The 27,432-nt window shown below is 51.7% G+C and overlaps 2 protein-coding genes across 42 annotated transcripts in view; both read left to right on the top strand.

The window, feature by feature from the left end:
• The window catches only part of LOC101935336 (zinc finger protein 850), a 140,009-nt gene that overhangs the window by 49,734 nt on the left and 62,843 nt on the right, over positions 1-27,432 (top strand). For 7 of the 39 annotated variants that reach the window (XM_065564755.1, XM_065564753.1, XM_065564757.1 and 4 more), the window contains one exon: positions 43-4,526. The exons of 4 other annotated variants lie outside the window; for them this stretch is intronic. In XM_065564755.1, coding sequence (XP_065420827.1) covers positions 43-2,174 — 2,132 coding nt within the window. In that variant the 3' untranslated portion in view covers positions 2,175-4,526. Of the gene's footprint in view, positions 1-37; positions 7,807-11,715; positions 12,047-12,263; positions 15,197-18,793; positions 18,882-19,437; positions 19,790-20,499; positions 20,614-20,887; positions 24,149-27,432 lie in introns of those variants that run through there. 28 more of the 39 variants (XM_065564772.1, XM_065564769.1, XM_065564770.1 and 25 more) reach the window with 20 other exon arrangements.
• Positions 1-27,432, top strand: part of LOC112058656 (zinc finger protein 850-like) — a 63,482-nt gene that overhangs the window by 16,627 nt on the left and 19,423 nt on the right. Inside the window, exon 1 of one of the 3 annotated variants that reach the window (XM_065564877.1) lies at positions 11,930-12,046. The exons of 1 other annotated variant lie outside the window; for it this stretch is intronic. The gene's annotated coding sequence lies outside the window, so the exon portion shown is untranslated. Of the gene's footprint in view, positions 1-11,929; positions 12,047-27,432 lie in introns of those variants that run through there. One more of the 3 variants, XM_065564879.1, reaches the window with a different exon arrangement.

Here is a 27,432-nt window from a genome sequence, read left to right as displayed (position 1 = left end):
CCTCTGTGTTGTTCCCTGTTCTGTCCTTTCTCCCCAGCACAGGGAATGACTCCTGTCTGGATTCTCTCTCTCCCCTAGCAGTTCATGAGGCGATGATGAGTGAGAACAAGGAGAAGAATTCACAGCAGGAAGATCCCGAGCAAGTGGAATTGCAGGGGAACTTTTGGAGAAGAGCCGAAGGGAATTTTTCCCAGTCCCTGGAACAGGGCAAAACTTGGAGAAGTCGGCAGAGGCCAGAGAGGCAGTTGGGAAACCACCCAATAAAGAAAGAGGAGGAATCCATTGAACGTAGGGTAGGATGCAAGAATCCCAAGGAAACCACAGCCCCACAGACAAATCCCAAGAAAGAAAAACCCTATAAATGTCTGAGCTGTGAGAAAAGCTTCAATCAGAAATCGAACCTTATCACTCATCAGAGAATCCACACAGGCGAAAAACCCCATAAGTGCTTAGACTGTGGGAAAAGCTTCAGCCAGAAATCGTCCCTTATTATACATGGGAGAAAGCACACAGGAGAGAGGCCTTATAAATGCTTTGAGTGTGGGAAATGTTTCAATCAGGTCTCAAACCTGACTACGCATCAGAGAATTCATACTGGAGAGAAACCTCATAAATGCATGAAATGTGGCAAAAGGTTTAGTCAGCGATCAGCCCTGATTACACATCAGAGAATCCATACGGGAGAGAAACCCCATAAGTGCTTGGAATGTGGGAAAAGTTTTAGTCAGAGATCAGCCCTGATTACACATCAGAGAATCCATATGGCAGATAAAATGTACAAATGTCTCAAATGCGGGAAAAGTTTCAGTGTGAAATCAGCCCTTATTATGCATCACACAATCCATGCAGGAAAAAAACTTCATAAATGTTTGGACTGTGGGAAGAGTTTCAGTGACAGCTCAAACCTCACTAAACATCGGAGAATCCACACAGGAGAGAGACTGTATCAGTGCCTCGACTGTGGGAAAAACTTCAATCGGAAATCGAACCTTCTTACCCATCGGAGAACCCACACAGGAGAGAAACCCCATAAATGCTGGGACTGTGGGAAAAGCTTCAGTCAGAGATCATCCCTTATGAAACATGTGAAAATCCACACGGGAGAGCGGCCATATAAATGTCTTGAGTGTGGGAAATGTTTCAATCAGAACATAAACCTTATTACGCATCAGAGAACCCACACGGGAGAGAGACCCTACAAGTGCCTGTACTGTGAGAAAAGTTTTACTGTGAGGTCAGCCCTGATTACACATCAGAGAATCCATACAGGAGAGAAACCCCATAAGTGCTTGGACTGCGGGAAAAGTTTTAGTCAGAGACCAGCCCTTATTACTCATCAGAGAATGCATACGGGAGAGAAACCCTTTAAATGTCTCAATTGCGGGAAAAGTTTCACTGTGAGATCAACCCTTATTACGCATCAGGCAATCCACACAGGAAAGAAATCCCATAAATGTTTGGACTGTGGGAAGAGCTTCAGTCAGAGTTCATCCCTTATTAAACATGGGAGAATGCACACGGGAGAGAAACCCTACATATGTCTTGAGTGTGGGAAAAGCTTTAGTCAGAGATCATCTCTTATTATACATGGCAGAATGCACACAGGAGAGAAACCCTATAAATGTCTTGAGTGTGGGAAATGTTTCATTCAGAGGTCAAATCTTGTTACACATCAGAGATCCCACTCGGGAGAGAGACCCCATGAGTGCCTTGACTGTGGGAAAAGTTTCAAAGTGAGATCAGCCCTTGTTACACATCAGAGAATCCATACGGGAGAGAAACCCCATAAATGCTTGGACTGCGGGAAATCTTTTAGTCGCAGATCAGCCCTTATTACACATCAGATAATCCACACTGGAGAGAAGCCCCATAAATGCCTGGAATGTGAGAAAAGTTTCAATAACAGCTCGAACCTTACTAAACACCGGAGAATTCACACAAGAGGGAGCGACTCTAGAAATACCTCGACTGCAGGAAAAGATTCAGTCCGAGCTCACACATTATTACCCATCAGCGATCCACAGAAGAGAGAGAACTTGAATGTGGGGGAATCTTCAGTTGGTGCTCCCACAGAATCAAGCATTGTCAACTCCACTCAACTTCAAGCGGAGCTAATGCCATGTTGGACATCAGAGACGCCTCCACACAGCAGGGAAATTCTCTCAGTGCCCTGACTGGGGCCGGCCATGGTGACAAACCCATTTCCTCGTTCCCACACACAGCAGGGGCATTTGGCTGCCAAGGTTCCAGCTGCCCATCGCTGGGGTGAGGATCCAGCATCAGCCGAGCATCTGCTGGTCAGAGACCCTCTGGCTCTGCCTGGTCTAAGCAAACCCCAGACAGAGGAGGAGAAGCCCCCATCAGCCCCTCCTCCCGGCTGCAGCCCTGGCTGCTGAGCTGATGGGCCAAAGGTGAGGAAAGGGCTATCGAGTGTTTGGGGATCCTGGGATAAGAAGCGAGGGAGAGCACAGGGGTAGAGAGATGCTGCCTCATCACTCACCCCCTCTGCCCCCTCTGCATTCAGCCAGCACCACTGAGAGGGGCTGATTCCCACAGACTGCAGCGGGTTCTCAACCTATTTACCATTGTGGGCTGCATATGCGGCCCATAATGCATTATGTGGGCCGCATCCAATACTACCTGTATGGCCCTGAGGATGTCATATGGGCTGGAGCTGTGTGCTGATTGGGCGCATACAGCCCACGGGCCGCAGGTTGAGAACCACTGCCACAGGGCCTTTCGTGGGAGGCTTGGAGATCCCACCTCTGCCTCCGCAGCATCAGCCACCGAGGGTCTGTCTGTGGTAGGAAACATGGTCGGGATCAGCCAGCTCATCTCCTCTGACCCTCCCCCGCTCATCCTACCCTAGACTGAGCCTGAGCATCTAATTCATTCTGATCCTCACCATTAGCAGAGTGACTGTTAGTCACTGAGTTCCCTCTCTGGGGACGCTGGGACAGTTTGCATAGTGGACGCGCTGAGAGCCATTGAACCAAACTGTAAATCCTGGATAAGATGGAAATCACTTCAAGCCAGGGGATGCTGCAGCACCCCTTGGTCTGGAACCTGTGTCTGGGGGTAGATTCTCTCATTCCCAAATAGTCTCACATTACTCCGGGCCGTGCTGAAAAGCATTTAGTGTTTGTACATTTTCTCCCTTATGGGCCAGAATTAAACAGAATCCCACAAAAGTGGGAGCAGGGACAGTGAAATGTGGTGTTTTAGCTTCTGTTTTATTTGCGAGCGATGGGGTGAGTCCGAGGGATTCCCTCCTTCACCCATCACCCTCATGCTCCACCGGGACACAGCAACCTCTGTCCAAACCTTGGAGAGTTTATCCCAGGGGTGGACAAACTACGGCCTGGGGGCCATATCCGGCCCACCAGCCATTTTAAGCCGGCCCTTGGGCTCCCGCTGGGGAGCAGGGTCTGGAGCTTACCCCCCTCTGGCACTCCAGGCAGGGAGCAGTATTGGGGGCCACTCCATGTGGCTCCCAGAAGCAGCGGCATGGCCCCCCTATGGCTCCTACACATAGGGGCAGCCGGGGGTTCTGCTCTGCATGCTGCCCCTACCCCAAGCGCCGCCCCTGCAGCTCCCATTGGCTGGGAACTGCAGCCAATGGGAGCTGTGAGGGTGGTGCCTATGGATGGGACAGTGTGCACAGCTGCCTGGCCGCGCCTCTGCATAGGAGACGGAGAAGGGATATGCTGCTGCTTCCGGGAGCTGCTTCAGGTAAGCGCCATCCGGAGCCTGCACCCCATAGCCTCTCCCCGTGCCCCAATCCCCTGTCCCAGCCCTGATCCCCCTCCCACTGTCCAAACCCCTTGATCCCATCCCAGAGCACCCTCCTGCACCCCAAACCTCTCATCCTCAGCCCCACCATAGAGCCAGCACTCCCAGCCAGAGCCCTCAACCCCCTGTGCTCTAGCCCCCTGCCCTAGCCCTGATCCCCCTCCTGCCCTCCAAACCCCTCGATCCCAGCTCAGAGCACCCTCCTGCACCCCAAAGCTCTCATCCCCAGTTGGAGCCTCCACCCCAGCCTGGAGTCCCCTTCCACAGCTGGAACTCATTTCTGGCCCCACTCCCAAACAGCCCTCACCCTCTCCTGCACCCCAACTCCAATTTTGTGAGCATTCATGGCCCACCATACAATTTCTATTCCCAGATGTGGCCCTTGGGCCAAAAAGTTTGCCCACCTCTGGTTTATCCTCGCCTCATTCCGCCCGTCCACCTCCCAAAGTGTCACTTGCCACAGTGTTCTTGGCTCTCCATGCTTAGGAATGACAGCTTGATTTCCCTGACCCTAAATCAGACTCCTGAGGGCTGGAGAAGAAAGCACAGATGGAGCTTTCTGTGTTTATTGCTGTTTCCATCTATTGGCAAAAATTCCTTCCAGGCTTTTTCAGGCTAGTCCAGATCATTTGTAGATGGGAAGCTGGACTTTCTTTCTTTCTTTCTTTTTCTTCATGCTAAAACTTTTGTAACTAACAACCATGAGGTGTGAAATAAAGCAGGCTTAACCAGTACAGAGGGAAATGGGTAAATTTATTTCCCTCATAAAACGTCTTAAGATTCTCTGGGATTTCACTTTATGAATGTGAAAGTGTTTTATAGCCCACGCTGGATTGTGGGTTATTCTCTATTCCTGAAGGCTGTTTGGTCACATACATTGATATTAGTTTAGCTCAGGGGTCGGCAACCTTTCAGAAGTGGTGTGCCGAGCCTTCATTTATTCACTCTGATTTAAGGTTTCACGTGCCGGTAATACATTTTAACGTTTTTAGAAGGTCTCTTTCTATAAGTCTATAATATATAACTAAACTATTGTTATATGTAAAGTAAATAAGGTTTTTAAAATGTTTAAGAAGCTTCATTTAAATTAAATTAAAATGCAGAGCCCCCCGGACTGGTGGCCAGGACCCAGGCAGCGTGAGTGCCACTGAAAATCAGCTCGCGTGCCGCCTTCGGCACACGTGCCATAGGTTGCCTACCCCTGGTTTAGCTTGACAGGATGCAGCGTAAATTTCTTGAGGAAATCAGGAGACAAATGATTGTTTGTCAGAATAGTCCTTTGTATATTTCATTTTAAGCTTGTCATGTGATTTTTGTGTGGTTTGAACAATGACAATGATCAATATCTGTTCCACAGACACTGAGCGCTAGATTTAAACTCTGAGAGGCAGAGACTGAAATGGGGAAAGAATGTACTGCCTGATCCCTGCAGCGATGTGAGATACAGTCAGTAGGGGGAGAGGATGGGAGATGCTGGGAAACTGCTGGGTTTACACTTGAGATCCAGACAGCTGAGGCTGAGAACTGGAAACTCACTACACCAGTGCCAGAGAGAGACAGGAATTGTCCTACCAGTGCCGGGCAAAGCTGTCCCTGAAGTCTAAAGGGCTACAGATGACACCCCAAGAGGAGTGATGGGAAAGGGGCAGGGTCTCCTGCTTGCTGAGAGGATGAGGCTGGGCAGAAGGGAGAAGGAAACCAGGGAAATGAACAGGTCTGGCCAGCCCTAAAGCCAGACCAACCCAAAGAGAGCCTGTTGACCCAGCTGGTCTCCTCCTCACCTACCGCAGTCTCCTGCGTGTGGACTATAGACACACTCTGGGTTCCCCATATCCCACACGGCTTCCCTCAAACCTGAACTCCCCTCGTTTCCTGCTTTGGAACGTTTGCTTTGTGACCTGGTCCTGGTGTCTCTCACAGACTGTCTGTGCTTTTCTACCAGTTTTAACTCATTCCTCTCTCCCTGGGGCGCATGGAAGCTGGGAGCAGCGCTGGGCTGGGCCAGGCTGAGCATTGGGGGGGGTGGGGAAGGTTAACTTTTCTTTCTTGCTTTCAAATAATAAAATAGAAATTAGCTTCTCAAATTCCCAGTGTCCTTTGTCTCGACTAAAGGATCCCAGCAGCCATCTGGGAAGCCTCTAGCTCCAGCCTTCACCACTTCAGACTACAGATGCCAGAACTGCCAACTCGTCAGGTTTTCTGACTCTTCTATGGGTCAGTAGAGAAAATCCATCATCTGCAGGGGCAGTCCCCTCTGGCCGGCATTTCCCATTCGCCCACCTCCTGCAGGAGGGGAGTTAATCAGTGTGGGGAGGTGTTTTTAATCTTGCACTGCTATCGAAAATGCTGTCTGAGAGCTAGGTATGTTTTCATTTAGTTGTAGCTGAGCAAAGGGAGGCCGTACGCCCAACTCAATGGCGTTTGTCTCTTGGATGCGCTGTCATGGGTATCAAAGGCCAAGGCAGGCTAAGTCTCCCCTAATCCAGGCTGTGGCCCTGCCCATGTTCCACCCCAAGGCCCTGCCTCCCTCCCCTCTTCCCTGAAACCGGGGTGAGGCTCAGCTCTAGCCGGTGGCCTGGAGCTCAGGCCTGCCAGCTGCCAGGAGCTGGTGCCACCCTGGGCGGCTTGGGCCAGCTTGGGCTTGCCGGCTTGGCCCTGGGCAGCTTGGGGCAGCCTGGGCTTGCTGGCCAGTAGCTTGGGGCTCCTCTGGTGGCAGGGGGGCTTGGAGCTCCACCTTGGGGGAGCGCCACTGGTGGAAGGGGTGGGGCTAGTGGATTAGCCTCCCCGAAGGGGGTATTCTCCCGCCACCTATGCGTGATGTAATAATTTTGCTGCATCTGATTAATTTTTTTTTTAAAGGGACTGTTCTAGGCACCCCTCAGGAGAAGGCTGGTGATTTCGGTGAACATCAGAAAACCGTAAAGGGACATGGGATGGCATCTGGTACCTAGAGTCATCTGCTTCAGCCTGGTCTGCAATTGTCTAGAGACCAAAGACCCGGCTGTTGGCAGCTACTAAGGCCTGGATCCACAAAGAGACTAGAAAAATCAATGAACGGGATCCAGAAAGCCTGACTCAGTCACCCAGGCGCCCTATATAAAGCATGGGGAGAGAGAGGGGCCTATGAATGGGATCCGCAAAAGCCAGCGTGCTAGGCAGGGAGCTGCCTAAGCCAATGGGAGATGCTGAGGAGAGGGTACAATTTAATCCTCCCTCCTCTAATGGAGATAAACCTCTCCCTGCAGCCCAGATTTCAGGGCCTTATAACACAAAGGCCCATGGGCAAAAGGCTCACTGTTCAATACAAGCAACTCCTGTCTCAGACCTGACAAACTCACTACACTTAATGCACTGTTTTCCTGGTATTGATCCATAAGGGGTAGCCTGTGAGAGCTCTATTGAAAGCTTATACTGTGTTGATACTCATAAATATTGCGAGATGCATGTATGGGAGATATTGAAGTAATAACGTAACTATATTGAAAGTTATCCCATTATGGTGTTGGAGTGAAAGTGAGTCACTCACTTGTCTTGGTGACAGCCCATTTAAATTGGAGGGAGTTTTCCCTGGCTAGCCCATTATGCAATACGTTGCTCAACTGTCCACCATTGCGCCTATTCAGAAAATGAATGGAAAACCATCAAAGCTGAACTATAAACACTGAAAGCTGGTGGCAGTGAGAAGGAGGATCTGACGGCGAGGGGATCGCCCTGGCTGGGAATGGAGACAAAAGACTGATTCCGTGTGTCACAGGGTGGAGAAAGACACTCTGGATCCGGTCACTGAAGCGGGATACTTCCTGGAAGACTGGGAGCTGGCTTCTTGGGGCTAGCAAACGCTGCGGAACACTGACCTTTCAGGTGAGGATCTGTTTGATCAGGTAGAAAATGTAACTTCTAGTGAGTGTAGGCCCTTGTCCCAGTTTTCTGAATTTTTTGTTTCCATCCCTCCCCCTTGTTTCTATTTGAAGCTCTCGTCTCTCTCAAAATAAACTTCCTTTTGTTTTACTATCAGCAAATTCAAGCTTGATGCCAGAGCGGTGGTGTCAGGTGAAACAGTCCAGTGCCATTAAAACAACAAGGAGTCCGGTGGCCAGGGCTGGCTCCAGGCACCAGCGCAGCAAGAAGGTGCTTGGGGCAGCCAACGGAAAGGGGCGGCACGTCTGGCTCTTCGGCGGCAATTCGGCGGTGGGTCCCTCAGTCCCTCTCAGAGGGAAGGACCTGCCGCTGAATTGCCGCCGAAGAATGAAGCAGCGGCGGTAGAGCTGCCACTGATCACGCTTGGGGCGGCAAAAACGCTGGAGCCAGCCCTGCCGGTGGCACCTTAAAGACTAACCGATTTATTTGGGCATAAGCTTTCATGGGTAAAAAACCTCACTTCTTCAGATGCATTGTGAGGCTGTGGGGTTCAACCCAGACCAGTGATGGGTTGTCCCCACCTATGTAGGGTCAGATCCTCCTCAGTGTAGCACTCACAGACGTTTCGTAACTTTGCTGCTCTCTTAAAGAGACAGCGCACAGCCCCACCCTGTTAGGTTAGCTGAGGCCTCACACGTCACTGAGATTGTTTGTTGTAAAACTAAAAATAAGTTTATTCCCATGGAACACAGGATTAAGGGATGTTCAGTAAGTGTGAAAGAGCCAGGAGAGGTTACAAACAAAACGTGCTTTCTAGTGACTACATTTATCTTCAGCGAATCTGAGCCTTGTGTCTCAGCAGATTTCTCACCTAGATTCGGTATCTGGGGACCTTCAGACCTCTTGGCTGGAAGGTTCCACTTTTCACAGATGTACAGGAGCTCGGCCCTCTTGGATCTGCTCAGTAATGTGTGCCAAGCTGGCTTTGTGGTCTGGTTATAGCTTCCAGAGTTCAATGACGGCGCTTCAGGAGGCAGGAAGGTTTCTTGCAGCTGTGGCTTCCATCTCCCATTGAGAGTGGGAAGTGGCATCTTCCACTTTGGTTGACTTTGTCTGCCCTTGGTGGAAATGTAATTTCATTGCCCTTGTTACATTGCAGACAGGTTCAGGCAGGCAGAAGAACCACATTCCTTTGTCTGGGGCGGGGTGACTTAAGCCTGACAGCCAGGTTTTTAAGAACATATTCCTGCTCGGATATAATTACAGTTCTTCATGTTTCACCCACACGTACCTCATGCAAGAATATAACTGAGCAGTGAGTTTGTAGTTTTCCAATGCTATACAACATGGCACCTTTTAGATCCACATTATGGCAACAGTGAGTTGGGCTGGTTAAGACAGCTGAAACTGCTAAATCCCAGGGAGCCCCTTGGCCTCTGGCACTGGGATGCTTTCAGGGTCAGAGAGGTCTCGGGGAACTGCAGATCAGGGATTTCTGTGGGAATCCCATGATAGGAGGCTGGGTACCAAAAGGGCACCCTTTGAAGGGCTCGGGGGCTGGAGTGGGTCTATTGTTAGCTTGGAGGGCTGGTGTAGCCCGGGGGGGAGCGCTCCAGTGGCTGAGAGGCTGGTTGTGGTAGGGCGCTAACACCCTGCTGGCACAGGCAAGATTCCTGGCGTCACAGGCAGCTGGAAGTGAGGTGAATCCCAGCCCTGGGTGCACTGAGCAGCCTCCCAGCACCTCTTTCTGCCTGCAAATGCACCGCTGGGAACCCCTCTGCTGGAGTCAGGTGGCTTAGGTGCCTGCCTGTGTGAGAATGAGAGAGGCAGATGTCAAGCTGCACAAAACAGCCAGAGGAGGGGAGTGCGGGGTGATCCCTCCCTTATGCATGTAGCCCAGGGGTTAGAGTAATCACCCAGATGTGGGAGGCCCAGGTTCAATTCCCTCCTCTGCCTGATGGGGAGAAAGGATTTGAACAGGGGGCTCCCAGTGCTCTCACCGGTGGGCCATGGGATCTTCTGGTGTGGAGGTCCCTTAATCTCTCCTGCTGAACCTGTGACACTTTGGAGGAGTCATTACAGAGTGCTTGGAAAAGAGGACTGGACCCCTCCAGGTGGGTGCCCCACTACTGGCCTGCAGAGTTGTTCTCTCCCCAGCACCGACCCTGCTGGGGGAGCAGCAGCTGCTCAGTTCAGGCTCCTAGATCTCAATGGAGGAGGCAGCAGCATGTGACCAAGATGAAAAACTGAGAGACAGGTCCTGCCATGGATCTACCAATCCAGTGCTCTGGAACAGTTCCCACGAGGACCTCTGCAGAGTGCCAGCCCCGCGCTGCAGGTCTCGCTCTTTCCTGACCACAAGCCACTGAGTTTCACCAAACCTTGGAGCCCTCAGCTCCCTTCCCACCCTGCGAGTCCACCTGAGTTGGATGCCCGAGAGAGACTTGGACACCCAAAGGGAGAGATGCACCCCCACCTTCAGCATCTGCCAGGACTCTCAGCCAGTGTCGTTAAAGCAGGAGGGGTTATTAAATTTCTGGAAGACATAGAGCATCCGTGGTTAGCACAGAGATCAGAAAGTTACAGCATGGTCCATCTGGGTCAGCCTAGAGCACAGAGTCCTCCGGCAGTTCCGGAAAGACTTAAGCCTCCAACAGCCCACATTTAACAACCCCTGACCTGGCCCCTCCTCAGTCTTTTGTTCTTGTCCCTGGGCAGACCTTGTCCCCTGGTCCTCCTCCTCAGCCCTTTGTTCTCCAGCTGGTCAAAAAGGGCTGGCTTACTGCTGAGGGGAGGAGGGCCATCCATGGTTGTTAGCTAGCTGCCAAATGTTCAGGCAATTCAAGTGGCCATTGTGTTCTCAGACTCTCCATGGACATGGAACCCAGAGATCTAGGCATCAGTCACAGCTGGATCTCTGCAGAGGGTAAACAACCTTTTCCGGACAATGCCACATATAGGGGAAACTGAGGCAGACACTATTCATACAAAAATATTACAGAAAATTCCCACTGTGTCACACCTCTTCCCCCTTCGAGGCTGAATTGAGCGGGGATCACTTTAGCCAGTGAGCTGGGGGAGAACAGGTACCCCTTTCTGGGACAAAGCATCCACTATATGAGCACAGCCTCCTCTCTTTGAACAGGGACCAGGCCCCTCTGGACACAACAGTGACTGAATAACTCCCCTGCAGGCCCCAGATCAAGTGCAGTTAGGGCTGAATTAAGGCATAGGCAACCTAAGTATGCCTAGGACCCAAGGCCTGCACCCCATTTTTTGGGAGGAGCACATGAGGCCAAAATGGAGCGAGTGGCAATGTGACCTCCCATGCACCAGGTCACAACCCAGCTCACTCCATTTTGTTCCCCCTGCCATGCCCTTGTCATATTGGGGGCGGGGTCAATGGGGCCAAACCTGAGTGGGTGGAGCACCAGCTCCTGAACCAGATTAGCTAGAGCTTCACTGCTGATATGCCGGTGTCCAATAGGAAGCTGCAGTCAATGCCTACATGGGGGAGCCAGCAGGAGAGGGGCAGAGGGGATCCCTGGTGTGTGTGTGTGTGTGGAGGCGGGCAGACATGAAGGGATTTTGCTTAGACCCCAGGGATGGATTAATCTGGCCCCACAAATAACTCCGAGAAACCTGGCGGCAAAGCTCTGACAACTCCATGGAGTGAGGGGATCAGAGCTGGTAGCTCCGGCCCAGGGCTGGTAGCCAGTGAGTGTGGGGTGCAGACAAGAGACCATCTCTGCCCACCTGCTCCCTGTGCCAGTCTGTTACCAGAGAGATCACACACAGAGTCAGTATCACCGAGAAACAGGTGGTCTACAGCTCTATCTCTGGGCTGCCTCTCCAGCACCAGGACCCCCATCATCCCTGTGTCCATGTAGATATTGGGGACTCTCTGGAACAATCCCCAGTCTCTATTGAACCCCCCCTTCTCCTCCCTCTCTGGAATTGTCTCTTGTCTGTTCGCCCATGGGTACATTGGCTTCTATGCATGACGCTCCCTTAATGTGGGGAGAAGCTGCCCGTGCCCAGGGGAGGTGGGACCCAGGAGGCAGGGTCTGGGGCAGGGGGATGCAGAGCGATGGGTTGATCGCTAGGACCCAGGAGCAGCTGGGAGGCGGCTCTGGGGGGAGCGATCGCTGCGGTCAGTCCCGGCAGCAGGAAGTGACTCGCAGCCGCTGCGGTGACTCTGGCTCCCGGCGAGATCCCCGAGCCCCGGCGGCTGGTGCTGGGAGCCCGGAGCCCGGGCTGCAGCCGGGAGAGGGGAATCTCCAGCAGGGCCCTTCCCGCTGCTCCCCAGGAGCCTCTCCCAGGGCAGAGCCCCCAGCCCGGCCAGGCCCCTTCCCGGCCCGGCCCCTGCCCCAGGGGGGCCCCGCTCGGAGGGAAGGTAAGAGACACCCGCCCAGAGCGGTGCCCCCCCCCCCGTCATACCTGGACTGCAGGGGGAGGAGGCTAAAGAAGTGCAGAGAGGGGGTGGGCAGGTGTGATCGCGGGGGGACAGGGAGGATGGGTCGATGCAGGGGAATCAGGTTGCAGGGGGAGAATTATGAGGCTGAGGGGAAGGAGGCTGGAATAACTGAGTGGGGGGGCTCCTGCGAGGGAAAGGGGGGGCATATGGGGAGAGGAGTTATCTGACATAATTTGCTATCAGTAGCAGTTACTGATAGGTGAGGTTCTTGTTTGTTGATTAATCCTAATTTGCTACCCCTCACCTTTAGCGCCCCTGGTCCGGGTACCTCTGTCACAAGTTGCTACTGAATCAAGTCTCCTGTAGGTTACATCAGACAGAGAAAAAAGAACGGGAGTATTTGTGGTACTTTAGAGACTAAAAAATTTATTTGAGCATAAGCTTTCGTGGGCTAAAACTCACTTCATCGGATGCATGCAGTGGAAAATAGAGTAGGAAGATATATATACACAGAGAACATGAAAAAATGGGTGTTGCTATACCTGCTATAATGAGACCAATCAATTAAGGTGGGCTATTATCAGCAGGAGAAAAAAAATGTGTAGTGATAATCAGGATGGCCTATTTCCAACAGTTGACAAGAAGGTGTGAGTAACAATGGGGGGGAAAATTAGCATGGGGAAATAGTTTTATTTTGTGTAATGACCCATCCACTCCCGGTCTTTATTCAACCTAATTTAATGGTGTCCAGTTTGCAAATTAATTCCAATTCAGCAGTTTCTCATTGGAGTCTGTTTTTGAATTTTTTTTGTTGGAGTATTGCAACTTTTAGGTTTGTAATCAAGTGGCCAGGGAGATTGAAGTGTTCTCCAACTGGTTTTTGAATGTTATAATTCTTGACATCTGATTTGTGTCCATGTATTGTTTTGCGTAGAGACTGTCCAGTTTGGCCAATGTACATGGCAGAGGGGCATTGCTGGCACATGATGGCATATATCACATTGGTAGATCTGCAGGTGAACGAGCCTCTGATGGTGTGGCTGATGTGATTAGGTCCTATGATGGTGTCCCTTGAATAGATATGTGGACAGAGTTGGCAATGGGCTTTGTTGCAAGGATACGTTCCTAGGTTAGTGTTTTTGTTGTGTGGTGTGTTTATGCCCAAATAAATTTGTTAGTCTCTAAGGTGCCACAAGTACTCCTTGTTCTTTTTGCTGATACAGACTAACATGATACCACTCTGAAACCTATCACACAGAGAGGAGCGGCGGTGACTAGGCATTGGGATGCCTGTGCCTTTTGAGAACCCAGCCCTGGGAAGCCCATACTGAGAGGTGCTGTCTTGTGCAAGGGGAAATAAAAAAGCCCCTTTGCTCCCTGCTCCCCCAGTGTTTGCAAACACTGGTGTCTCAGTCCACCGGGGTAATTGTTACCCCCTCTGCCCTGGCCTATGCCGGGGTTTTGCCCTCTATCACTCTCTGGCAGCGCTTAACCCCCGATTTTACCCTTCAGCCCCTATCCTAACCCTGCCCCCAGCTGCTTGACCCCCCTGACCAGTCAATTTTTGCCCCCTACTCAGACTCTGGCCACCCTCCTCCTCTTATTTTCTCCCTTTGCCCCTTTTTAACCCCTGTAAAAAGCAGTCAGCAGACTCTTATGCCCAGTAAGGGCCGGGTGAAGGGCAGTGGCTTCAGCAGATGTTACTGAGCATGCTGAGTGCACCCCAAATAGCAAATTCCTAGAAATAGCAGTTTCTTGCATTACACCGGAAGGGGGCTGAAGAGGGGCAGGGAGTTTAGATAAGAGGGGATTGAGGGGGAACAGGGATGTATGAGGGGCAGGAGTGGGATGAAGGGGGATGCATGGGGCAGGATGGGATGGGGACAGGGGATGTGCTGAGGGGAGGATGTGGCGATGCAGGGGAATCAGGGGAGACTTATGGGGTGGATGGGAACAGGGCTGCAATAGAAGGAAATTGAGGGAGGTCACTGCAAGGGAAAGGGGGGATGTGGGGAGGGGAGGCTGGGGGGAGACTGTGAGAGCAAGAGCAGACTGGCTGGGGAAGGGAGAGAAAAAGGGTAGGAGTCAGGGAGAATGAGAGGGAGAGATACAAGGACAGCTCCCCCACCCCTTGGGGCAGGAGAGGGTGAGGGGCTGCCCTACCCAGCAGCCAGAGGGAATTCCTTTACCGCAAATAGCCAATGATGCTTTGGGGGTAGATGGAGCCTTCCGCCTAAGGGCTCAGAAGCTACAAGGCAAATATCCTCCCCCGCTTCCGCCCCCACGCACACCTGTCATGGAGTTACCGGGGCAATGCTCTGGAACTACTCCATACGAAGCCAGTCAGGACTCTGAGTGAGCCTCCTCTCTGGGCGCAGACGATCTCCAGGGCAAGAAGCTTACACAGCTTCGACCTTCCTGGGTCTGACCTCGGAGAATTCAGCATCCCCTTTTCACACCGTGCACTTCCCACAGCGAATTCGCTTAGGCGGGGCTCCTGGGGAAGCCTGAGGGCCCTGCACCCCAATTTCGCAGTCAGACGTGACTCTCAGCCAGCCAGTAGAACAGAAGGTTTATTAGACAACAGGAACACAGTCTAAAACAGAGCTTGTAGGTACAGAGAACAGGATTCCTAAGTCAGGTCCATTTCCCCAGCCAGCTCCAAACTGAAAGTCTCCAGCCCCTCCTCTGGCCTTTGTCTCTTTCCTGGCTAGGAGGCCACCTGATCTCTTTGTTCTCCAACACCTTCAGTTGGCACCTTTGCAGGGGAAGGGCCCAGGCCGACAGTTGCCAGGAGATGGGATATCGGCCATTATCTATGCAGACAGCATCACACTGGCCCTCCAGGGCTCTGCAACAATCACACACCCTTATGCCACCACCTAGATACTTAAGAAATGCATAGGGGAAACTGAGGCACCCACACAGTATTCAGAGAAATCATTAAGAACATTCCCACTTTGTCACAACACCCTGTTCCTAATTTATTATTTTCAGACACACTCATGGTTTGGGGGTCTGTCTCCTGAGTGTTGGGCACTGCCCAGGACCCTGGTCTGATTTCTGGGCAGGATTCAGATCTCAGCCACACCGGTGTCAGACCGGAGTCACTGCTGGCTCTGGCAGGGGGTGAGTGCGGATGCACCAATGGGATCAGCCTCTGCCTGCCTGTCCCGGGGGGCTGCAGGGGTAGCACAGGGAGGCTCAGTCATTAGCTGCTGCCACCAGAGGGCTCTGGCTATTGCTCAGGGAGAGGAGGAGGCTGGTGCGTGTCTCTCTCTGCTTCTGATATTAGAGCCCTTGAGTTGAGCTGCCTGGGTCAGATGCTGCTGCCTCCTCTACCTGAGAGCCCAGACTGTGAAACTGCTGCTCCTCAGCTGGGGCTGTGCCAGGGTCCAGGGTCCAGGGATAGACCTTCATTAACCCCCCGCTCTGTGCCCAGCCCAGGTGGGCACTTGCGCTCTGCCTGGAAGTAGCCCCTGGGGTAGCCACAGGCTCTGTCGACTCCAGCTCCTGAGCCGGAGCCTCCAAGTGAGGAGAGAGACGAGGGGGAAAGGGCTGGGGCCGGGCAGGACAGTGACTCTGCACAAAGGGCCCCTTTCAGGGACCTGCTGGTGAGTTTGTACCGGGGGGAGGGTGTCCCTAAACCTCTGACTGCCAGATACCTGGAGTGGACGATGGGATGGTTCACTCAGTGATTGCCTGTTCTGTTCATTCCCTCTGAAGCACCTGACACTGGCTGCTGTCGGAAGACAGGACACTGGACTAGATGGACTATTGGTCTGACCCACTACAGCAGTTCTAATGTTCAGCAAAAATTACAACTGATTTTTGCCTTTGAGAAGGATGATCCATGAGACAGTATTCTGCCTCTATTGCATATTTGAGAATCAAGTTCTACACACAAGCAATGGCATGTGGAAAAACACTAAAGGCTGGGTTGAGAGGCAAAATAGCAGTTGTAAAAGGCAATCACCATTGGTGGATTGAATGAAAACAAAGTTTTGAGACCAGGCCAGAAATTCAGTCAGACTGGAAGTCAGATGATCCAAAAGAATAAACTTCTGCTCTAAAAATAAGAAAAAAAGTGAGAATTAAAAATTCCAAATTAGAAATTCCAGTAATACTGGAAGGCAAGGGCAATATTGGAAGCAAGGGCAATACTAGAAACACAGATGTCATTGCTAAAACTACTAGCAAGTACTTTCTTATGCATATTTTCAATGAGCATTTGTTGTTAAAATATAAATTAAATAGCACAATGACATGCATCTGCACAATAACAAAGCTAAATGATGAAGTGCTAAGAGGAATTCAGAAAATCAGGGAATTCAGGGAATCCCAGCAACAGATGAGACAAATTGGTGAACTGCTGTGAGACTTTATGCAGTCAGATACACCGATAAGGGATTCTTTGTTTCTGAAGGGGTGTATGTAAAATATTTCACTAAATTAAGTCTCCCACAGCACCTCAGGTTTCAGAGGTGTAGCTGTGTTAATCTGTATCAGCAAAAAGATCAGGAGTACTTGTGGCACCTTAGAGACTAACAAATTTATTTGAGCATAAGCTTTCGTGGGCTAAAACCCACTTCATCGGATGCATGCAGTGGAAAATAAAGTAGGAAGATATATATACACAGAGAACATGAAAAAATGAGTGTTGCTATACCAGCTATAACAAGACTAATCAATTAAGGTGGGCTATTATCAGCAGGAGAAAAAAAAACTCCTTCTTGTCAACACCCATTTTTTCATGTCCTCTGTGTATATATATCTTCCTACTGTATTTTCCACTGCATGCATCTGATGAAGTGGAGTTTAGCCCACAAAAGCTTATGCTCAAATAAATTTGTTAGTCTCTAAGATGCCACAAGTACTCCTGTTCTTTTCACAGCACCTCAGTAGGTTTCATCAGACAAAGAGGAGCTGCAGTGACTAGTCATTCGGATGCCTGTGCCTTTAAGAACCAAGCCCTGGGAAGCCCATGCTGAGAGGTGCTGTCTGCAGGAGGGGAAATAAAAAAGTCCCTTTGCCATTGCACACACTCTATTTTTGCAAACACTGGTGTCTCAGTCCACTGGGGTAACTGTTCCCCCCTCTGCCCTGCCTGTGCTGGGGTTTTGTCCTCTGTCACCCTCTGACAGGGCCTCACCATGGGCTTCACCCAAGCTCCTTCAACAGGGCTGTCCCTAGCTATACTGAGGCCCTATGCAGCACCCCCAGGGGCGGGGGGACGGGACAGGGCTGGCTTGGAGGCGGGGGGAACCGAAGTAGCAAGTTATGACAGATAGCAGTTTGTTACACTACACCTGCTTGGGGAATGGAGAGCCGAGGGCAGGGAGAAGGGTGAGGAGAGATACAAGGGCAGCTCCCCCACACCATGGGGTAGGAGAGGGTGAGGGGCTGCCCCACCCTGCAGCCAGCAGGGATTGTTTCCCTGTAACTGTGGTGAAAAAAGTATGGGGGGTGGGTGGGTAGGGGACTAACCCCTCAGGGCTCAGAAGCTACAAGGCAAATATCTAGACCCCCCACCCCACCCCAGTGTATTATTTTCAGACACACTCATGATTTTGGGGTCTGTCTCCTGAGTGTTGGGGGCTGCCCAGGGCCCTGGTCTGATTTCCAGGCAGGATTCACATCTCAGCCACACTAGATGGGCCAATGGGATCAGCCTCTGCCTGCCTGTCCTGGGGGCTGCAGGGGTAGCACAGGGAGGCTCAAGCACTAGCTGCTGTCACCAGAGGGCTCTGGCTATTGCTAAGGGAGAGGAGGAGGCTGGTGCGTGTCTCTCTCTGCTTCTGATATTAGAGCCCTTGAATTGAGCTGCCTGGGTCAGATACTGCTGCCTCCTCTGCCTGAGAGCCCAGACTGGGAAACTGCTGCTCCCCAGTGGGGTCTGTGCCAGGGACAGACCTTCATTAAAGCCCCTGCTGGGCCCAGTCTGGGTGGGCACTTTCTCCAGTGGCTGGAACTAGCCCCCTGGGGCAGCCCCGGGCTCTGCCCGCACCAACTCCTGAGCCAGAGCCTGCAGGTGACTGGGAGAGACCCCGGGGAAAGGGCTGGGGCCGGGCAGGAAAGTGACTCTGCACAAAGGGCCCCTTTCCGGGACCTGCAGCTGGTGAGTTTATACCGGGGGGGGGGGGGAAGGGGCTCCCCCGTGTCTGCGGCTCCCAGAGTTGTTGCCCTCAGTGACACAGCCAGGCTCACACTGGAGAGCAACGCCCATGGGAACGGGACAGGCACCAGTTCTCCCAGGCAGAGGGGAGAGGGACGGAGACAGGAAGGGGAGGGGTGAGACTGAAAGGGGCAGCAGGAGCAAGAAGTGGGGAGGGAGGTTCCCAGTTCCCAGCCCTGCCCGGATCCATTCCCTGCATCCCCCTGGGCCAACTCACTCTCCTGGGAACAAGGGGAGGAGCTGACAGAGGAAAAGCCGGTCCCAGCAGCGCCCTGCCCTCCGGGCCAATGTCAGGGGAAACCCCCCAAGTGGTTCCTTTCATTCTGCTTTTCTAGTATTTGTCTTTTAAACCTGGGAGGGTTTAAAAGTGTCTCAGGGATTCAGTGCTGGGAGGGGCCGGGTCTGTGTTGGAATAAAGTGACTGAGGGTTTTCCCAGAATGGCAGAGTCCAGAGCGTCTGTCTGCAGGGAGAGAGCCTGGGGGGAATTGGGGTGTGAAATGGATTCAATCCCCTTCTGAAACCTCCCGCATCACCCCTCTCGCCCTGACAGGCTGAGGAATCACGTCCGCGTTTCGCTGCAGATCGTCCCGTCTTCCAGAGGACAGGGAAGGGAAATGGCTGTGATGGAGCCAGCTCAGGTAGGGGATTTTCATGGAGGTGCAGGGGGATTTGCTGGGGGAGAGGGGGGAGGGGCAGGAAACACACAGGGGGAGGCAGGGATGGGACAGGGTGTGATAAACCTGCTGGGACAGGTTCAACTTGAAGCCTGATTTTTCTGAACCGACCCATTGGCGGGTGGGGGAAGGGGGAGACATTCCCCCATTTCTGATACAGGAAACACCCCCCTGGACAGGGCTGGGAAAACTGACCAGACTCCCAGTGCTGCAGCCTCACCCCACTGGCCACAGGCTGCTGTGAAATACGAAGGGAAGCTGTTGGGATTCCTGTCCCCGGCTCAGAGCTCTGCTTCCTGCATCAGCCTGTGGCTGGCAGGTGTGTGGGAAATGAGAAGACCCTGCCCTGCTCCGTGTGCTGGGGGGACAAGGAGTTCTCACCTTCTCCCCACCCCCTGAAGCCTCCTGGCTGGTCTGAGCAGGGTGCGGGTGGGATTCTGCTTTTCTGGGCCTCCTCCCCTGTGACTAGTGGGATTGTAGCTGGGGCAGCAGGCGCTGAGTGGGGGAACTGATGTTTCAGATGCCGGTGACCTTCGAGGACGTGGCTGTGTATTTCACCGAGGGTCAGGGGGCTCTGCTGGACCCCAGGCAAAGAGCTGTCTACAGGGACGTCATGCAGGAGAACTATGAGATGGTGACCTCGCTGGGTAAGGGATTACTGGGCCCTCAGCTATTAGAAGCTGTGGGGTCTGCGTGTCTGAATCTGGTCAGGTTCTTCCCTGGTCCGTTGCATTGGCAGGGAGGGTCGCATAGTCCACAGCTCCAGTGTGAGAGACACTCCATACCCCTTTCAAGGAAACAAGGGAGTCAGAAACCGAATGGACAGTCTAATTCATCCCCATCTTGCCAGCTTTCAAGCGGCCAGAAGCAGGGTATTGTTCTGCCTGTATTATTTCTCCTTCACACACAGTTCACCTTCCTTCCTGGGACTAGCTCCATCCATGGGGAGGGTTCTAGTTTCTGCAGCTTTGGAAATAGGCAGCAGTTTAACACCCGAGCTGTGTGTATGTCAGCAAGTCCCACAGAGCGCATCTACCCTGAGACCTCCTAGTGAGGGCGTGACAACACCCCGCCCCCCGATGTCATCTGCTCCTAATGGGTCTGAGTTACCACAATCCCATGTAGGGTCAGGTTAAACTCAGGGAACGTTCCTTGTGAAAAATACTCTACCAAGACTCCATGCGTCCTGACCTTGCATGATTTACCACATGCAACTAATAGGCAACTAGTTTAAAACAAAATGAAGTGTTTCTTCACATAACGCACAGTCAACCTGTGGAACTCTTTGCCAGAGGATGTTGTGAAGGCCAAGATTATAACAGGGTTAAAAAAAAAACTAGATAAGTTCATGGAGGACAGGTCCATCAATGGCTATTAGCAAGGATGGGCAGGGATGCTGTCCCTAGACTCTGTTTGCTAGAAGCTGAGAATGGGTGACGGGATGGATCACTTGATGATCACCTATTCTGTTCATTCTGTGTGGGGCACCTGGCATTGGCCACTGTCGGCAGACAGGATACTGGGCTAGATAGACCTTTGGTCTGACCCAGTATGGCCGTTCTTATGTTCACCCTCTGAGCAGGATTTCACATTCCCAAACCTGAGCTGATCGCCCAGCTGGAACGAGGGGAAGAGCCGTGGGTCCCAGATCTCCAGGCCTGGGAGGAAATGGAGAGCCCGAGAGGCACCTGCACAGGTGAGGAATGAGGGAAACCGAGACAGAAACATCTGGTGAGTGAAGGAAAAAGCTGGGACTCCCAAAATGTGCTGTGAGCGAGAGACCTCAGTTCTGCCCATCTCACCTAAGTGAGGGCTGCAGTCAGCAGGTGTCATAGCATCAAAGCAAATATCAGTCACGGTGGGATGTGGTGGCAGAATCCAATGTCTCCATCTCCCTCTTTGCTATTCCCCTTTCAGTCCTTTCCCCCCGGCACAGGCAGTGACTCCGGTCTGGCTTCTCTCTCTCCCAGCAGGCGATAGGACAGTGAGTGAGAACAAGGAGGAGAATCAGCAGGAGGAAGATCCTGAGCAAGTGGAATCGCAGGAGAGGTTTTTGAGAAGAGCTGAACGGAATTTTTCCCAGTGCTTGGAACAGGGAGAAGCCTGGGGAGATCGACACGGATCAGAGATGCAGCTGGGAAACTATCCCAGGAACAAACTGGATGAATCCACTAAATGTGGCGGAGGATGTAAGGAAACCACAATGCAGCAGACAAGTCACAATGAAGAGAAACCCTACAAATGCCTTGACTGTGGGAAACTATTCCATTTCAGTGCAAACCTTCTTACACATTGGAGAACCCACACAGGAGAGAACTTCTATAAATGCGTAGACTGTGGGAAAAACTTCAGTAAGAAGTCATTTCTTATTATACAGCAGAGACTGCATATGGGAGAGAAACCTTATAAATGCCTTGAGTGTGCAAAAGTTTTCACTGTGCCATCGGCCCTTATTAGACGTGAGAGAACCCACACAGGGGAGAAACCCTATAAATGCATGGACTGTGGGAAAACTTTTGGTCAGAGTTCAGACCTTATTAAACATAGGAGAATCCACACAGGAGAGAGACCTTATAAATGCCTTGAGTGTGGGAAAAATTTCATTCGCCGCTCACACCTTATTAAGCATCAGAGAACACACAGAGGCGACAAACCCTATAAATGCCTCGACTGTGGGAAAAGTTTCTTTGACAGAACAAAACTTACTAGACATCAGGCAATCCACACAGGAGAGAGACCGCATAAATGCTTGGACTGTGGGAAAAGCTTCATTCAGAAGTCACAATTTATTATACACCAGAGAGTGCACACAGGAGAGAGACCCTTTAAATGCTGTGAGTGTGGGAAAAGTTTTATTCAGAAATCACAGCTTATTACACATCAACGAACCCACACAGGAGAGAGACCTTATAAATGCCTTGAGTGTGGGAAAAGTTTTATGCAAAGTTCATCTCTTATTCAACATAGGAGAATCCACAAAGGAGAAAGACCCTATAAATGCCTTGAGTGTGGGAAAAATTTTATGGAACGTTCATCCCTTGTTAAACATAGGAGAATCCACACAGGAGAAAGACCCTATAAATGCCTCGAGTGTGGGAAAAGTTTTATGGAAAGTTCATCCCTTACTAAACATAAGAGAATCCACACAGGAGAAAGACCTTATAAATGCCTTGAGTGTGGGAAAGATTTCATTCGTAGCTCACACCTTATTAAGCATCAGAGAACACATAGAGGCGACAAACCCTATAAATGCCTCGATTGTGGGAAAAGTTTAGTTGACAGAACAAACCTTACTAGACATCAGGCAATCCACACTGGAGAGAAACCCCATACATGCTTGGACTGTGGGAAAAGCTTCATTCAGAAGTCACAACTTATTCTACACCAGAGAGTGCACACAGGAGAGAGACCCTTTAAATGTCTTGACTGTGGGAAAAGTTTTAGTGAGAGCTCAAAGCTTACTAGACATCAGAGAACCCATACAAGAGAGAGAACCTATGGATGCCTTGAGTGTGGGAAAAGATTTATGCAAAGTTCATCCCTTATCAAACATGGGCGAATCCACACAGGAGAAAGACCCTATAAATGCCTCGACTGTGGGAAAGGTTTTATTGCAAGTTCAGCCCTTACTAAACATAGGAGAATCCACACAGGAGAAAGACCCTATAAATGTCTTGAGTGTGGCAAAACTTTCAGTCAGCGCTCACATCTTACTCAACATGGGAGAACGCACACAGGAGAGAAACCCTACAAATGCCCTGAGTGTGGGAAAAGTTTCAGTTTCAAATCAGGCCTTAATATGCATCGGAAAACCCACACAGGAGAGAAATCCCATAAATGCTTGGACTGTGGGAAAACTTTCAGTCAGCGCTCATACCTTACTAAACACAGGAGAATCCACACAAGAGAGAGACCTTATAAATGCCTTGACTGTGGGAAAAGCTTCAGTAAGACCTCAGAGCTGACCAAACATCAGAGAAGCCACAAAGGTGAGAGACCCTAGGAATAGCTTGACTGCAAGAAAAGATTCAATTTGACTTCACGCTTCAGTGACCCACACAACAGCGAGACCTTGAATGTGGGGGAAGCTTCATTTGATGCTCCCGGAGTATTAGGCATCTGCAAATCCGCACAGGGAAGAAACCTCTGAGATGTTCTCAGTGTGGAAAATGCTCCTAGTGGAGCTAACACCATGTTGGACATCAGAGACTCCTCCACACAGGAGGGAAATTCTCTCAGGGGCCTGACTGGGGCCGGCCATGGTGACAAACCCATTTCCTTGTTCCCACACACATCAGGGGCATTTGGCTCCCAAGGATCCAGCAGCCGCTGAGCATCAGTTGGTCAGTGACCCTCTGGCTCTGCCTGGTCTCAGCAAACCCCAGGCAGAGGAGGAGAAGCCCCCATCAGCCCCTCCTCCCGGCTGCAGCTCTGGCTGCTGAGCTGATGGGCCAAAGGTGGGGGAAGGGAGGGAGAGAAAAACTCCTCCAGATGCTCCCTCTGCCTGGCTGAAGTTCTCCATCTGCATGGATGGTGGGTGAACGTGCCCTTGGGGGGAGGCTAGCCCCTGGCCCATCCCCCTCTGCCTGAGGCCCTGCCACTTCTGCTCCAGCAGGCAGGAGGGGGCCTAGAGGAGTGTGGGCGGGGCCATGCTAGGGTGTTTCGGGAGGCATGGCCTCCCCCAGTTTACTATACCCGCCGCCCATGCCCCTCTCCCTTCCCTTCCCAGCCGGGATTCCCCCTGCCATGGAGACAAGGCGAAGGACCTTTGGGCCAGGCCTCACCTTCACTCTAGACACCTGTTCCCACCCCCTAGCTCTTGGACTGGGCTCCCCCACTTACCTGGGGCTGTTCCCTGCAGGGCGAGTGTCCGTGGGAGCTGGTAACTCCTCCCCTCCCTGAATCCCTGAAGGTGCTGGGCTCTGGGGCATCAACAGTTAAGGTACCAGGGTGATGGGTTATGGGGACAACACTGGGGATTGAATGTCTGGGGCTGCGGGAGCTGGGAAGCAGGGGGAGCTGGGTGCTCGGGCTATCGAGTGTTTGGTGCTCATGAGATAAGAGGTGAGGGAGAGCACGGGGCAGAGAGGTACTGCCTCATCACTTACCCCCTCTGCCCCTTCTCCCTGCCCCCTCTGTATTCAGACAGCACCATTAGAAGAGATGGTTGGTTGAGATTTAGCTTTTATTTCTTGGTTTGAAAAGAATAAAGTAGAATTTAGTTTCTCAAACTCCCAGCGTCCCTTGTCTTCAATAATGGGCGGGGGGGAGAATGGTCTTTAATGGACTCACTCAGACGCTGTCTGGCTGTCACACATTGATGCAGCTGGGGAAAAGGCTGGTATCATTCTGGGGTGTATTAACGTGAGTGTTGTAGGAGGTCATTGTCTCACTCTGCTCCGCACTGCGGTTAGCTGAGCTGGAGTCCTGTGTCCAATTCTGGGCACCCCACACTTTAGGAAAGATGAAGACAAATTGGATTGAGTCCCGAGGAGAGCAACAGAAAATGATCAAAGGTTTAGAAAATCCGACCTGCAGGGGATGGTTAAAAAAAGTGGGTCTATTAGTCTTGAGAAAAGCAGACTGGGGGTGGCCTGCAGACATGTTAGGGGCTTTTATACAGAGACTGGGGATCAGTTGTGCTCGATGGCCACTGAAGGGAGGATGAGAGGTAAAAGTGTTAAGCTGCAGCAAGGATGATTTAGGTTAGAGATTAGAAAAACTTTCTAACCATACGGGTACTTAAGCTCTGGAATAGCTTCCAAGGGAGCTTGTGCAATCCCCAGCACTGGAGATTTGTTTGTTTGTTTGTTTGTTTGTTTGTTTTAAGCCCCTTGGAGGTGTTATTTCACCATACCTGAGCTCCACACACTGCAGGTTCCGGCTGTGACATTTTCTCGGCCAGTTCTGCCCTGCCACACCTGGAGCAAATGCTCCATCTGCTGGAGGAATTACAAGGCAGCGAATTAGCTAAATTGGCAAGTGGTGATGAAGGTGAGCAGATGAGCAGAGCAGAGCAAAACCAAACCTAAAGGCTCTGGTGCAGCTGCCCAAAGGGGTCCTCTGTATGGAAAGGGAGGACCCTCCGCATAGACAAGGAGAAAGGGAAGTATTCTGTGGCCCTGGACAGTGGCGACTCCCTATTGCTTCTTTGGGATTTGGATTTTCCCATCAGGTGAAGGACTTGGACTGAGGTGACCCCAGGGTAGGAGACGAGAGGAAGAGGCCCAGGGAGGACAGACTTAACTAGTCTTGGTTGCCAGGTCACTGGTAGCTAAAAGGGCCTTGAGTCGGAGCCCGGTAGAGTGGGAGGGCCCGGGCTCCCCTTCCTACGACCCCCTTGGCTGTCTGGGGTTGTGACCATGACCACTAGGCCACGCTTCCCAAACAGACCCTGAGTGCAAACCATTATTGTCCTTCTGTAGTGTCTAACCCCTGTCCACAAGACACTCAGAAATTCCCAGGTAATTTGTCCCTAAAGGGACAACACCAGCTTGTTCGATTCAATTGAGGATCAGCGCCAATATAACATCACAGCACTGAGATATATTTGTAGTGAAAACACAGGAGTTTATCAACAAAGACTAAGGTTTAACCGTGTGACTTTATCTGATAAAATATGACTATGTAGATCATTGTTGCAACTACTGTTATATAATTGCAACAAATCGTGTACAAAGTGTGTCAAGGAAGGTGTCAATAGAATGCAAGAGAAGCAAGTCTTGGCCCAGCTGGAAAAAGAAGCCAAAGCGAGAGCCAAGCAAGTTGAAGAAAGAGCCAGAGAAGCTGACAGGATGTGTATGGAACAGTGACTGCTGAGCAGAGGGTTCACCAGATGCAACAAGAAACTGCCAGACTTAAGCTCCAAATCAAAAAAGCAATGGAAGAAGAGCAGAACCTGTATCATCTTGGAAGTCCAGTTTATAACAATGTTGGTATGCTGTTTGATCATGGTGGATATGTTTACTCAGGGGGATGTCATAACCCAGTCCTAAAGTGAGTATGAATGTGACTCTTCTGTGTTATCTGTAACTAACAGGGAGATATGTGGATACCCGAGCGCTCGGTCATTGCATGGGGCTCTCCACACTTCAGACCCGCTACACATACTCAAGGAGGTAGGGGCAGTCTTATCCCCCACCTCTCGGGTATTCCTTGAGCGGATCCTGCGAGAGGGTGCTCCCTGCCCACCCCTGACCCCAGGCCCTCCGGACCTTTTCATCGGGTCCCTGTCCTGTGAGCCCCCTCTCCTCCATAACCTGATCCGGCTGCGCATCCTTGCTTCCAAACAACGCTGAGGGAACAACTTTACAAGCTCCTGCTCCACATGTTTCACTTCCTTACCCTCGTGTCCTGCTCCGCTACCAGGGGGTGGGACTTTCTACCACCTGTAGAGGGTGAGGAGCCCCGGTGAACCAGCCTATATTCCTGCCTGCTCCCACAGCCCGCCATGAATATCGGTTGGAGGCTCCTTCATGGAGCCGTGAGCACAGGTGTGTACCTGGCACAGTTCATCCCTATTCCCAACACCTGTCCCCTTTGCAGGTGAGGGAGAACCTGGCGCATACCTATCTAGAATGTCCAGGTTGCAGCCCCTCTTCCGGCTCCTCCTGAACCTCCTCTTGAGGTTCTGGTTGCACTTTACCCCACACCTCTTTATATATTCACACCCTGTCCGTGGCCCCACGAAGTCACGAGACCCCATCAACGTCCTCCTGGCACTGGCCAAAGTGGCCATTTACAATGCCAGGGGGAAGATGCTGGACGAGCGGGCACTCTGTGACTCTGGGGCCTATTTCAGTTCCTCCCTTGTCTCACGCATCTGGGCAGAGTTCCTCTGGGCATCGCCTGCTGGCTTTGAGGAGCAGTAGGTGCTGTCTGGGGTTCTCCCAGTGTCCCCCTCTGGATCCTTAGTTCTGAACCTATGACCCTCAATCCCATCCCTGTTATCCCTTAGTTGTCCCCGAATTCAGTTGGGTCCTGGGGTCCAGTGGTTCCTCCCGCAAGGCTGGGGGAGGCACCCACCCACTGTAATGGGTTAGATCACAGAAACCCCCTAGGAGCTGCCACCTCAGGGCCGGCTCCAGGCACCAGGTGCTTGGGGCGGCCAGTTGAAAGGGGCGGCACGTCCGGGTCTTGAGCAGCAATTCGGCGGCAGGTCCCTCAGTCCCTCTCGGAAGGAAGGACCGGCCGCTGAATTGCCACTGAAGAATGAAGCGGTGTGGTAGAGCTGCCGCTGAAGTGCTTTATATATATAGATATAGATATATTTTTTTCCCCCCGCCGCTTGGGGTGACAAAAAAGCTGGAGCCGGCCCTTTGCCACCTGATGTGCCAAGACTACTTCTGCTCCTGCTTTCCTGCCCTTGCAACTTAGGACTCCAACACCCTGTCTTGTTGAGCCAGACACGCCAGTCTGCTCCAACACAGACCCAGGGTCTGAACCACGTGCCCAAAAGCTTAACTGAAAGCAAATTACAGAAGTGTTCCTGTCTTTAACACTCAGATGCCCAACT

This window comes from Chrysemys picta, chromosome 12, assembly GCF_011386835.1.
Source record: "Chrysemys picta bellii isolate R12L10 chromosome 12, ASM1138683v2, whole genome shotgun sequence".
NCBI lineage: Eukaryota > Metazoa > Chordata > Testudines > Emydidae > Chrysemys > Chrysemys picta.
This window is presented reverse-complemented; position numbering and strand designations above follow the sequence as displayed.